The 14,416-nt window shown below is 47.0% G+C and overlaps 1 protein-coding gene across 1 annotated transcript; it reads left to right on the top strand.

The window, feature by feature from the left end:
* The first annotated feature begins 917 nt into the window (after window positions 1-917).
* LOC142470956 (extracellular calcium-sensing receptor-like) lies at window positions 918-14,243 on the top strand. The gene is made up of 6 exons (XM_075577763.1): window positions 918-967; window positions 2,514-2,805; window positions 9,836-10,648; window positions 11,088-11,315; window positions 11,847-11,970; window positions 13,297-14,243. The coding sequence occupies exons 1-6, from the start codon at window positions 918-920 to the stop codon at window positions 14,241-14,243; spliced, it is 2,454 nt and encodes an 817-aa protein (XP_075433878.1).
* The last annotated feature ends 173 nt before the right edge of the window (window positions 14,244-14,416 follow it).

Raw genomic sequence — 14,416 nt, 5'->3', positions numbered from 1 at the left:
AAGTTGGATTGCAAAATCTATGTCCAGCCCCTTCCTGAGGGCGGGGCAGGCACTAAATAGCACAGGAGGCCAATTAGGCCAGAGCTGCACAGGAGGCAGCAGGAGGCAGGTAATTGCAGAGGCAGGGAATAGATTGTCTGAAACCTGCAAAGCTCCGGATGGAAGGGCTCCAGCCAAAGCCAGGAGTGGATTCCTGACACTGAGTTTAATAAGTGTATAGTATATTAAGTGAATTACACATACTGGGGCCTATTCAGTAAGCGTCAATAAGGCACTTATCGACCACTTATCGGCCAAAACGGCTACTCATATTCAGTAAGCCTCGATAAGTGGGCGACAACGGGCTGTATCGCCGAAAAATCTTATGACCAAAATCAAATCGCCGATTTAGCGGCGATCAGCCACTTATCGACAATTTTCAGAATGATCATAAACATGCGAGATTCTAGTACCCGCGATTCACCTATCGCCGCCTATCACGGCCCTAAAATGGCGATTTTATCCCCAAAACAATACGCCACAAAAATTTGGCAGATTGGTGGGGAGATGCAGCGATGAGTGGCAATAAGTGGGGACTTAGATTTTTTTTTTGCCTTTTTCCTGCATAGGATTGATGCCGGGGGTCTCCGGAGCTGATACCCATTAAAACCAGCACCGGAGACCCCCGGCATACATCCGATGCAGGAAAAATGCATTTACAGCAACTTCATTACCTTAGCGGCATCCAGGGGACCCCCGGACATAAAACCAACGCGGTTCAGCTCCGAAGACCCCCTGCACATCTACACTGTGACAGAAATGTATATTAAAAAACATAATTTGCGGGCGAGATTTTCGCTGGCAGAGGCGGCTCTCTCAGAGCAGCGCTCTCTCTGCAGCAGAAATGTATCACCGGGTCAGGCCTTTTCACACGGTCAATGCTATCGCTGGCAGCAAGTCGCTCGTTTTGGGAATTTCGCAATGAACGGTAATGAAGGCTTGCTGAATACAGTGATAGAAACGCTAAAAAAAAACGGCGCTTTAAATGCCATGGAGATAATTTTTATCAACCTTTACTGAATAAGGCCCACTGTGTTTGTATTATTCCTGCTGTCTGACTGTAGGCCGCGCGTGACCCAGTAAGTAAGAGGGACTCATGCCCCAGCCTCAGCGATAGCTGTAAGTCTGAGAGATAAAAGTAGAAGGGTTACATCTGTACATATAATTGTTCTCCAAATTGCTCATTGCAAAAGTATGACAAAATATATGGATTCCTCTCATTGCTAGGGCCATCATACTGAGACTGCTGTCATTTGTCCCTCGTGGGAATGGTTGAGAATGAAAATAAAGAGATGTATATTTGGAATTAGCCCTGATTCCCAGGGGGCTGTCATTTCCTTGATAAGATAATTAATGAGAGATGGTGTAATTAATATCTGCATTCCCAGGACATCTATACAACTTATAAAACCTGGCTCAGAGAGTCCATCTCCTGTCTGTGTGACACTGATAGACTGAGGGAGCCCTCTCCCTGTGTGTGTAACACTGACAGACTGAGGCAGCCCCTCTCCCTTTGTGTGTGTGTGTATGTGTGTGATACTGACAGACTGACAGAGCCCCTCTCCCTGTGTGTGTGATACTGACAGACTGAGGGGACACTGGGTTTGTGAAGGTGATAGACTGAGAGAGCCCCTCTTCTGTATGTGTGATACTGACAGACTGAAGGACACCCTCTCCCACTGTGTGTGACACAGACAGACTGAGGGAGCCCCTCTCCTGTGTGTGTGACACTGACAGACTGAGGGAGCCCCTCTCCTGTGTGTGTGACACTGACAGACTGAGGGAGCCCCTCTCCTGTGTGTGTGTAACACTCACAGACTGAGGGAGCCCCTCTCCTGTGTGTGTGACACTGACTAACTCACAGGGAGAGGGTCTCCCTCAGTCTGAGATGAATCACAGACACAGACAGATCTGCTGTTTATACAGAATGGGAAGATTGCTCCTGGTTATAATGTGGGTTTTATACACATTAGCTGTGGAAGTTTGTATGTGCTGGGAGTCAGGGCAAGGCTGCCATCTGTCGAGTGTAAACATTAATGAATATCTGAGCGGTTCTGGAGACTTTATTATAGGAGGAACGTTTTCTATTCACCTGGGCATAAACTACAGCAAAAACCTCTTCACAAGCAAACCTGGAAATCTTAAATGTCAGACGTAAGTTTTAATTGCATTTTGCTATCTTTGTTATTATCAGAGGAGAGAAAATGTGTATGTGTGACACGGACAGACTGAGGTGACAATGTATATGCGTGCGGGACACTGAGGCTAAGGAGACACTCTTTGTACATGTGGGACAGTGACATACTGATTGTGTGTGTGTGTGTGTGTGTGTGTGTTTGTGTGTGTGTATGTGTGTGTGTGTGTGTGTGTGTGTATGTGTGTGTGTGTGTGTGTGTGTGTGTGTTTGTGTGTGTGTATGTGTGTGTGTGTGTGTGTGACTAACACAATGTCAGTGACATTTTCTCTTACTCTAGGTTTAAATACCAGAATTATCAGGACATGCGAGCAATGATATTTGCTATAGAGGAGATTAACTCAAACCCTGATCTCCTCCCCAACATCACTCTGGGTTTCCACATATTTGACACCTGTACAGGCACGAGACGGGCAGCAGAGGGGATATTCTGGATATTGTCTGGAGGACAAGGAAGCATCCCCAATTTCCGGTGTCACAAAGTGCCACCTCTAGCCGGTATCATTGGAGACTCTGGGTCCACACGCTCCATCCTAATGGCCCAAATGTTGGGACTGTACAGATACCCCCAGGTAAGAGAGCTATGAGTGCCACTTCTTCATGTGTACAGAGCTCTCCAAACCTCAAAGGTCTTTGGTTTACATGTACAGTTTTCCAAATCTCTCCTGATATATGTCTGGCCTTATTGCATCCGTCTCCTTGCAATGATTACAAATATCTAAATATTATTCTTTAGAATAGAGTTCATCCCCAGAGATCCTCACTTTTATTAAATTCACTCGTGTGGAATACCTTCTTAGTCGCGTCCCCTGGACCTTGCAGAACCCATCAGAGAATGCTTTTGAAAGTAGACAGTTTATTTTATTTTAAGAGAGGCATAATTTAATCCCATCTCTGGCAAAACAAATGCCCTTATCTGTAGATTCTATCAGTCCCATGCAACACATTTTGTACTTTTAGTCAGTGACACCCCACCAATTAAGCACTCTTTGTAGATAAGCACAGACACAGGAAGGATCGTGACCAGTCATAAAGTTTGCAATTAAATCCAGTGTGGAATGGAACGGGGTCAACACACTGATGCAATATTCCTAGATTTTGCAAAGGCTTTGGATACTGTTGATCATGCTATCCTGCTAAACAAACTCCAGAGCACTGGAATAGGGAAGCATGCTTTATACTGGTTTCAGTCCTACCTATCAGGTAGATCCCTACATGTGCCCATCTCAGGCTCTAAATCCAACCCCCTGGATATCACCTGTGGCGTCCCGCAAGGCTCTGTTCTGGGGCCCCTACTCTTCTCAGTGTTCATCAATGATCTTCCCACAGCTTGTAAGGAAGCCTCAATACATATGTATGCAGATGACACAATCCTATATGCACACAGCCATAGCCTCTCTGACCTTCAACACTCCAGTCTGACTTTTTGAGACTCGAAAACTGGATTTCCCAAAACAAACTGTTTTTAAACACTGACAAGACTGTAACAATGGTATTTGGGACCAAGACTAAATTTTTAAAGCTTCCAGTGACTGAGCTCTAGATCAGAAACAACGCTAACACCACCCTAACTCCTGTTACTAGTTTAAAATACCTGGGCATATGGTTTGACGCCCACTTAACATTCGGGATGCACATTGATACCCTGACATCCAAAACCTATGCCAAACTAGGTGTACTTTACAGGAACAAATCCTCCCTAAGCCTGCTGCTCAGAAAGCGTATTGCACAGCAGATGCTAATGACAATTATCGACTATGGAGACATAGTATAAGGCTCGGCACCCCAAACCCACCTTGGCAAACTTGACACCCTCTACAATTCAATTTGTCGTTTCGTTCTCCAATGCAACTACAACACACATCACTGCGAAATGCTCAAAGAACTAGATTGTCCATCACTCGAGTCTAGGCGCAAAGTTCACCTTTCCTGTCTTGCCTTCAAATACTTTCTGGGCAAGCTACCCACCTATCTGAACAAGCTCCTCACCCCTACCACATGCAGCACTTATCATCTGAGATCTGACTCCAAAAGACTGTTCATGGTCCCAAGGCTCAACAAAGTATCCGGCCGCTCCTCCTTCTCTTACCGTGCTCCCCAAAACTGGAACAACCCACCGGAGACTCTCACAGCCAACACTAGTTTAAGTTCTTTCAAAACTAAGGCTGTCTCACATTTTAATCTGGTCTGTATCTGTTACATAAGCCTATAATATACATCTTCTCTAACTGTGCATGCAATGTATTGTACTGTATATAATGTATATCCTGTTCATTTATGTAACTGTATTTGTAACCATGTATTATTTGTCATATTAACTATGCCCAGGACATACTTGAAAACGAGAGGTAACTCTCAATGTATTCCTTCCTGGTAAAACATTTTATAAATAAATAAAATAAATAATAAACACAATTTATTGTATCTTTAAGACACACTGTAACCCCATTAAACCCTGAAGCACCGGACTGATTACAATACTTAATATTTCTTGCCATTTTCTTTACACTCTTTTTTTTTGTCCATTTCCCTATTTTCTCTCTCTCTCTCTCTCTCTCTCTCTCTCTCTCTCTCTCTCTCTCTCTCTCTCGCGTGTGCGCTCTCTCACTCTCTCTCTCTCTCTCTGTGTCTCTCTCCCTCTCCCCCAACCTCTCCCTTCATTAATCTCCATTCCCCCCCTCTCTTCCTTACCCCCCCTGTCTCTTTCTCTCCCCCTCCCTATCTATTTCTCCAATTCTCCCCTTCTATCCCTCTCCCCACCAAATTGCTTCCTCCCTCTCTCGATATCCCTTCCACTCCTGGGTAGCCCCTGCCATGGCTTTGTCACCCCGCCGCCTACCACGGGTTCGCCCTCTTCCTGCTCTTAGCCCTTCTCCTGGTACCCTACATGGGACAGGGAGAGGGGATGGGGCTATGCAGGGTCCCTGGGAGTGAAAAATATTGTCATTACCGGGACGGTGACATCATTGTCATTGGTATAATCCCCATTCAAGTACACAGCTGAACGACATAGATCGCTTCCCTCTTATCATCTGCCACGCATAAGAGAGAGACCTGACGCAATACATACCCTATAACCAGCACTATTTCTGGCAGCAGGCAGCAGGCAGGCAGCAGGGAGACAGCAGGCAGCAGGGAAACAGCAGGCAGGCAGCAGGGAGACAGCAGGCAGCAGGGAGATAGCAGGCAAGCAGCAAGCGGCAAGATAGTAGGCAGCAGGCAGGCAGGCGGCAGGCAGCAGGGAGACAGCAGAAAGGCAGGCAGCAGGCAGCAGACAGGCAGGCAGCAGGCAGCAGGCAGCAGGCAGGTACCAGGCAGGCAGCAGGGAGACAGCAGACAGGTACCAGGCAGGCAGCAGGGAGACAGCAGACAGGCAGCAGACAGGCAGGCAGCAGGGAGACAGCAGAAAGGCAGGCAGCAGGGAGGCAGCAGACAGGCAGGCAGGCAGGCAGCAGACAGGTACCAGGCAGGCAGCAGGGAGACAGCAGACAGGCAGGCAGCAGACAGGCAGGCAGCAGGCAGCAGGCAGGTACCAGGCAGGCAGCAGGGAGACAGCAGACAGGCAGGCAGCAGGGAGACAGCAGACAGGCAGGCAGCAGGGAGGCAGCAGGGAGGCAGGCAGCAGGCAGGCAGGCAGCAGACAGGTACCAGGCAGGCAGCAGGGAGACAGCAGACAGGCAGGCAGCAGGGAGGCAGCAGACAGGCAGGCAGGCAGGCAGGCAGGCAGGCAGCAGACAGGTACCAGACAGGCAGCAGGGAGACAGCAGACAGGCAGGCAGCAGACAGGCAGGCAGCAAGCAGGCAGCAGGCAGGCTGCAGGGAGGCAGCAGGCAGGCAGGCAGCAGGGAGACAGCAGCCAGGCAGGTAGCAGGGAGGCGGCAGGCAGCAGGGAGGCAGCAGGGAGACAGCAGACAGGCAGCAGGGAGGCAGCAGGGAGACAGCAGACAGGCAGACAGCAGGGAGGCAGCAGGCAGGCAGCAGGGAGACAGCAGGCAGGCAGACCGCAGGCGGCAAGATAGCAGGCAGCAGGCAGGCAGCAAGCAGCAGGCAGCAGGTAGAAGGCAGCAGGCGGCGCAGTAAGGTCCATAGTAAGGTCAGCAGTAAGGTCCGAAGATTGCAGAGAAACAACCTCAATAATCGGCCAACCCTGATCAAGAAAGTGAAATCTCATAAAGGCCTGGCTAGTCCTAGAGATTGCATTATGTCTGTGTCCTCTACTAGTCCTGGAGGTTATATGTAAATACATACAGTATTAGCACTAGCCCTAGAGGTTACATGACATATGTACAGTACTGTATGTGTCGTATATAAGTCCTAACGTTTATATGATATATATATAGTCTACTGTACGTGTGTCTGCATAATGTACTACTCCAAGAGGCTAACGACATTGTATATACAGTCTGTGTATATGTCTGCATACTGTACTAATCCTACAGGTTAAATTACATTTTATGGAAGTATACAATGTATATGAGATTTATTATTATGCTGTGTTACATTGACTCTTTTTCCCCTTGACCAGCCTTAGATGTGCCAGGCTCTGTATCCCCCTGTATCAGTCCCAGAGGTGCCAGGCTCGGTTTCCCCTGTATCAGTCCTAGAGGTGCCAGGCTCGGTTTCCCCTGTAACAGTGCTAGAGGTGCCAGGCTTTGAATGTCCCAGTATCAGCCCTAGAGGTGCCAGGTTCTGTATCCCCCTGTATCAGTCCTAGAGGTGCCAGGCTCTGTATCCCCCTGTATCAGTCCCAGAGATGCCAGGCTCGGTTTCCCCTGTATCAGCCCTAGAGGTGCCAGGTTCTGTATCCCCCTGTATCAGTCCTAGAGGTGCCAGGCTCTGTATCCCCCTGTATCAGTCCCAGAGATGCCAGGCTCGGTTTCCCCTGTATCAGTCCCAGAGATGCCAGGCTCTGTATCCCCCCTGTATCAGTCCCACAGATGTCAGGCTCTGTATCCCCCTGTATCAGTCCCAGAGATGCCAGGCTCGGTTTCCCCTGTATCAGTCCCAGAGATACCAGGCTCTGTATCCCCCTGTATCAGTCCCAGAGATGCCAGGCTCGGTTTCCCCTGTATCAGTCCCAGAGATACCAGGCTCTGTATCCCCCTGTATCAGTCCCAGAGATGCCAGGCTCGGTTTCCCCTGTAACAGTGCTAGAGGTGACAGGCTCGTTTTCCCCTGTAACAGTGCTAGAGGTGACAGGCTCGGTTTCCCCTGTAACAGTGCTAGAGGTGACAGGCTCGGTTTCCCCTGTAACAGTGCTAGAGGTGACAGGCTCGTTTTCCCCTGTAACAGTGCTAGAGGTGACAGGCTCGGTTTCCCCTGTAACAGTGCTAGAGGTGACAGGCTCGGTTTCCCCTGTAACAGTGCTAGAGGTGACAGGCTCGGTTTCCCCTGTAACAGTGCTAGAGGTGACAGGCTCGGTTTCCCCTGTAACAGTGCTAGAGGTGACAGGCTCGGTTTCCCCTGTAACAGTGCTAGAGGTGACAGGCTCTGTATCCCCCTGTAACAGTCCTAGAGGTGCCAGGCTTTGAATGTCCCAGTATCAGCCCTAGAGGTGCCAGGCTCTGTATCCCCCTGTATCAGTCCCAGAGATGCAAGGCTCGGTTTCCCCTGTATCAGTCCTAGAGGTGCCAGGCTCTGTATCCCCCTGTATCAGTCCTAGAGGTGCCAGGCTTTGAATGTCCCAGTATCAGCCCTAGAGTTGCCAGGTTCTGTATCCACTCTGCCAGGCTGTGTATTAAATGTGCAAACCCTATAGGTTCCAGGCCAGATAGTAATCGCTAAGGTAATGAAGGGGTTAACTCCTCCTGCAACCCCCTCGCTAGGTCTAAACACCCACCGTGGGCCAAATAACACCTTCACCCACCTCTACTACCCACAATAAACAGGGCACTGGTAGTTAAGCCCTTCTTTGCCTTAGCGGTTAGCCGCTAAGGTAATGAAGCTGCCTGTAAATGTATTTTTATTGCACTGGAATAATGCCGGAGGTCTCCGGAGCTGGGATTTCTGGGTATCAGCTCCGGAGACCCCCGGCATCAATCCGATGCAGATGAAATTCCTTTTTTTCTGCCCTCTTCTCAGATTCCTTCTTGCCACCATTGGGCTGGCGAGATGAATCTTTGATGAACTCGCCATTCCAGAGCTCCGATAACCTCATCGGAGCTACTAGAATAGCGCGATTTCAGAAAAAAATGCGAGTGGGAGCTTTTCGCCAGCTCCCGCGCGTTGTGTTTGGCACAGGAGCCAGAAATTGCGATAAAATGCCTTCCCTGTACGATTTGGCCAACTCATCGACGCTTTCCGAATAGCTACCTAGGAACATTTTGCGAGGACTGCTCAAAATCCTCGATGAGTTGGCTATCGAAGCTACTGTACTAGAATCGGCCCCACAAAGTTAGAGTTCCACAGAGAATCAGAATTTCTACTCATACACCAAATGTGATAATAAAAATAAAATCTAAATCCTCTAATGGAAACCATGAAAATATATAACGAATGTATTTCAAATGTATTCTCAACACCGTGAGGAGAAGAAAAGATAAACATACTGTACCTGAGGGGTAAATACGTCACCTAGAGGAGCACCAGTGGCAGTATCATATTATATCTGTGACAGGAATCCGAAAACTAATGTTATCGATGATCCATGAAGCATCCTAATTGTAGATTGTCATTTGACCCCTTTGGAGAAACAGCCTTGAGAGTGTAGATCCAGAATGCCTCTCTGCGTAGTAGTATGGTATCCTGATTCAAACCTGATATTGTTTTATTAATGTGTTCAACACCCATCATTTTAGGAGAAGCAACCACGTGTCTGCAAGCCTTACAATGTCGAACAACTGTATGGTAATAATAATAATAATAAGCATGCTCTTGTTTAGCGCTGCTAGTTTTATGTAGCGCTTTACAAAGACATTTTGCAGTCACAGGTCCCTCCATGGAGCTTACAATCTATGTTTTTGGTGCCTGAGGAACAGAGAGATAAAGTGACTTGCCCAAGGTCACAAGGAGCCTACTCTGGGAATTGAACCAGGTTCATCTCCACGTCCTACTTTGCTTTTATGCACTATAAATCTCGTCTTGAGCATACACTTAGTCTTACCTACATACCAAAGTCCACATGCACATGTGATTAAATAGTTAACATGTGTGCTCATGCAGGTAACAATGAGGAGATGATTTAAGACACCTGACATGGATTATGGGATGCACCTGGACTTTTAGTTAAATCTGTTTTTTTATTGCACTGACTATATAGAGTGGACCCTTTTGGTCCAGATACATGCCACTCCTGGATAAAGGCTGCTGTGACAGCCAAAATGTTGAACACTTTATTTGACTTCAATAAATTATTGCATTTATAAAATCAGTGGATACTCTATTCTTCCTTTTTTGTGTATCCTGTACTTGGATTGTAGGTGGCCTTCCCTCATCGAGTTAGCGAGCACCAGTATTAGTATCTCAGATTTATTTTTGATTTTTGGTGTGCATCATTTTCCCACATTACTCAAGCCCCAGATGTTCCAGGCTATTTATTCCTGTGCCAGCCTATAGATGCCGGTTCCACACTCTACCCATCATCTCCTCTCCATCTCCTTTCAGATTAGCTACTTCGCAACCAGCTCCCTCCTGAGCGACCGTATACAGTTCCCTTCCTTTTTCAGGACTGTCCCCAGCGACGTCTTCCAGTCCCGAGGGCTGGCACAGCTTGTGTCCTACTTCAACTGGACATGGGTTGGGCTATTGGCTGCAGACAATGACTATGGGCAGGAGGCCATTCGTGCCACCAAGATGGAGATACTGAGAGCTGGGGCATGTGTGGCCTTTGTCGAGTCCATACTAATAAGCCGAACCGACCGCAATGCCCCCCACCTCACGAGGGTCATCGCAGAGTCAAATGCCAATGCTGTGGTTGTCTTCTCCAGTGATTTAACTTTTCTCCCAGTGGTAGAAGAGCTCTTGAGGCGCAATGTCACGGGGAAGAGCTGGGTGGCAAGTGAATCATGGTCAACCTCAGGCCTGTTATCCAAGGAAGAATTCTGGAGTGTCCTGCAAGGCACTGTTGGCTTTGCAATACACAGCGGGCCGATTCCCAGGTTCAGAGAGTTCCTCAACGACAGCAACCCCATAAAGACTCCAGATGACAACTTTATGATGGCGTTTTGGGAGCAGAACTTTGGCTGCAAATGGGAGAGACCAGGGACACAGTTGCCTAATGGCACCAGACACTGCACGGGTCAGGAGTCTTTTGGGAGTACCTTCAGCAGTTTCAATGTTCTGGGGGGGACCTACAATGTCTACATTGCGGTTTATGCATTTTCCTGGGCTCTGCAGGACGTCCTAACTCGTAGGCAAAAGGGCTGCCCCAAATCAAGTGGGAGATGCATTGATTATTTGGTTTTACAACCATGGGAGGTATCTTCACCCATCTTCTCTTGTTTGCAGCATTCAATACTACCTTTAAGATATTAATAGGGTCAGCAGCTGCTCTCTAATGGGACAAGATGCAGGGCGTAACTATATGTTAGTAACATCAGCTACATTTCTCTCTATGGGGTAAGAGGGCATCTCTCAAATGAGATACCTATAAGATGCTAAGATTAGTGGGAACTCCCTTTGATGTGATAAGAGGGTGTTTCTAGCAGTGGGTCCAATACGTTAACAAGGGCTGCAGTTGTCTCATTCACACTGACTCTACTAACTTTTATATGAATACTATACAGATGATTCCCATATATTACATCAGAGAATCCTGCACTACGGATACACTATTAACTTATAGGAATCATATTTGTAAGACACCCTTTTATCTCATCACAGGGAGTCTCCGCTGATCCTATGAACTTTCTCTTAGGTTCTGCACTCTATGAAGTCCGTCAATTTCCGGACTAAAGAAGACAAAGACATGTATTTCGACTCTAACGGGGACGTCCCAGCTCTGTACGACATCGTCAACTGGCAAATGAGTTCACAGGGAACCATACAGCATGTAAAGGTCGGGAGTTACGATGCTAGTGCCAGGCCTGGGCACACATTCATGGCGAACACTACTGCCATCCAGTGGGCAAAAGGGAATACTCAGGTACATATAACAGTCCACCCAAATAGTAATGAGACTCATTCAATGCCCCACCTGAGGGGATTGTGGGGGGGTGGGTAATTTCTACAGGTGAGAGACAGGTCCTCTCCTCTCTCTGTATATAAAGGTGATAGATAGCTCAGTGTCTTCTCTCTCTCTGTGTGTATATACAGGGGATAGATAGTTCAGTCCCTCCTCTCTCTGTATATAGAGGTGATAGATAGCTCAGTCTCTCTTCACTATGTATACACAGGTGATAGATAGCTCAGTCTCTCTTCTCTCTGTATATAAAGGTGAGAGTTAGTTCAGTCTCTTCCCTCTCTGTATACTGTATACAGGTGACAGGTAGCCCAGTCTCTCCTCTATCTTTGTATATACAGGTGATATATAACTAAGTCTCTCCTCTCTCTCTCTATCTCTGCATATACTGTACAGGTGAGAGATAGCTCAGTCTCTGTATATTGAATCCTATTTTTGTATATACTGGTGAATATAAGGTCAGTCTTTGTGTCTCAGTCCCCCCTCTCTCTCCAGGTCCCTCTCTCCATCTGCAGTCAGAGCTGTTCCCCGGGTTTCAGGAAGGCAGCTATAAGAGGGGTGCCTGCCTGCTGCTTCCAGTGTGTCCCCTGTCCTCAAGGAGAGATCTCCAACCACACAGGTGAGGGATGAGTTTGGTTTCCAATGATACTTCAAACTGTGATGCATGTTTTCAACGCAGCATCAAGTTGACAATTCTTGTGTTGATCATTCAGTTTCAACAGAAACATCTCAATATCTCAATAACCACAAGAATGTTTTCTGGAACCATTTATGACCCCAACCTAAACCATCACTCTCACTCCCTAATTCCTTTCTCACTCATTGCTACTAATGGAACTCCCTTTCATTAAAGGCAGGTCATACTCTACCCTCTTCTGTAGCAGGATCACTGCATGTTTTTAGGTCATGTATGATCACCTGCACCAATTAACCATAGTTTGTTGTGTGTGGTATGCTGCATACTGTAGGTTAGGGGACGCTATAGGAATTATTTGGAAGTATCACCATCCAGCACAATCTGGGAAGAACTAAAGTCATCATCAAAGAGGCAACCTGGGGACTTCCTGTTTTCCATCATCCATAATTGAATATGCTTTAATAAAATAGTACTTAGACATTCTAGGATCTCCTTTCTGTCCAAATCTTTAATTCATCTCAGTGAAGTATATTACTAGCTTTGTAACATGATTCCATTACCCTCTCTAAATTCATTTACTCACCCCCTTGGTGAGATTCAAAAGACCACCACACTCACACCTCATCCAACCGTCTCTGGGAATATTCCACTGCATCACAAATTGAAAGACGTTTGGTCAATGTTTACTTTTCTTTGGTGTGTGATTATTTTGGTATCTTTATATTGGCAATAATTCCCTTCATATACTGTAACTCTTCCTCTAACTATTCCTCTAACTGGTCTCTATTACTCTTCCCCTATCTACTCCTAAAACTGATCCCTATAACTCCTTCCCAAAATCTCTTGTAACCACTCGCTATTACTCCTCCTCTAACTGCTCCTATAACCTCTCAATATAACAACTCTATTCACTTCACATCTAACTTCTTCCTATAACTCCTCCCCTAACCATCCCTACACCTCCTCCTCTAATTTCTCCTATATTCTATAAATATAAAAGGCATAGGTATTTCCGTACAAAGGTTCAGCTTTTACAGGGAGGAGAAGACACATTAAGGCAGGGAGCGCAAAGAGAGAGGAGGAGAGAGTGCAAAGAGGAAAAAGGCACGATGGAGGACAGAGAGAAGAGTGGGGAAGAGAGGGACAAGATACAGCAAAGTATTACACATAATGGTGAAAACAAAGAGTAATGTTTAAAAACCTGTAACATCTGCTAGATCAATGTTTGTTACGTAGGGTACAGCTTGTTCCATATAAATGTTCCCTTAACTGTTGCACAAACAAGATATATGTTTTGGTCTCTTCCAGACTCCATTGACTGCCTTCGGTGCCCGTGGGACCAGTTGCCTAGTGTCCAAAAGGACAGATGCCTCCCAAAGACCATTGAATTTCTTTCCTATGAAGAGCCCCTGGGTGCTGCTTTGGTAGCCACTAGTGTCACTTCTTCTACGATCCCAATTGGCGTCTTGGGGCTTTTCAGCCACTACAGGGCCACTCCCATTATCCGAGCAAACAACTACCCTCTAAGTTGTCTTCTTCTGGTGTCCCTGTCCCTCTGCTTCCTCTGCTCTTTGGCTTTCATAGGTTACCCCCACCCTGAGAAATGTCTTCTTCGCCAGGTGGCATTTGGCATGGTCTTTGCCCTCTGTGTCTCCTGTGTTCTTGCCAAAACCGTCATAGTGGTGATTGCTTTCAAGGCCACGAAGCCGAGAAGCAGATTAAAGAATTGGACAGGGACAAATGTGTCCTACATTGTGATCGGACTGAGTGTCTTCATTCAGCTGTGCTTGTGTCTTACATGGTTGTCAAGCTCCCCTCCTTTCCCAGAACATAACATACAAACTCAACCAGGGATCATCATTGTTGAGTGTAATGAGGGCTCTCCCAATGCCTTCTGGTGTATGCTGGGATATCTCAGCGTCCTGGCCAGCATCAGCTTCATCTTTGCCTTCCTGGCCAGGCAGCTCCCTACTAACTTTAACGAGGCCAAGTTCATCACCTTCAGCATGCTGGCCTTCCTAAGTGTCTGGCTGTCCTATATCCCAGCCTCCCTCAGTGCCCGTGGTAAGTACACCGTGGCTATGGAGGTCTTTGCCATTCTGTCCTCTACCTGGGCCCTGCTGGTTTGTATCTTTGCTCCCAAGTGCTTCATCATCCTCTATAGGCCAGAACTGAACACGAAAGACAATTTAATGGGGAGAGGGAGAAAAAACAAAACTAAGAAGATTCAACTATTGATGGTCACCTCTGAATGATATTATTGAATACGTCAGCTTCCTCTCTGTCTTTCTATCTCCACCTTTCTCTTCCACCCTTCCTATTCTCTCAATAGCTTCACTTTTTTCTCTCTCGGTTCATTTATATCTTTGATCTGTCAAACTTTCTCTCTCTCTCTCGCTCTCCTTCCATCTCTCTCTTAAGCCCAGAT

This window comes from Ascaphus truei, chromosome 20 (genome assembly GCF_040206685.1).
Source record: "Ascaphus truei isolate aAscTru1 chromosome 20, aAscTru1.hap1, whole genome shotgun sequence".
NCBI classification, from domain to species: domain Eukaryota; kingdom Metazoa; phylum Chordata; class Amphibia; order Anura; family Ascaphidae; genus Ascaphus; species Ascaphus truei.
The sequence above is the reverse complement of the archived record's forward strand: the minus strand, read 5'-3'. Positions and strand labels throughout refer to the sequence as shown.

Bases quoted from the DNA above. Each gene is read 5' to 3' on its own strand.
- LOC142470956 (XM_075577763.1), top strand. From the start codon at position 918: ATGCTATCGCTGGCAGCAAGTCGCTCGTTTTGGGAATTTCGCAATGAA. The intron at 2,806-9,835 runs GTAAGAGAGCTA...ATCTCCTTTCAG, and splicing joins GACTGTACAGATACCCCCAG to ATTAGCTACTTCGCAACCAG. The intron at 11,316-11,846 runs GTACATATAACA...CTCTCTCTCCAG, and splicing joins GGGCAAAAGGGAATACTCAG to GTCCCTCTCTCCATCTGCAG.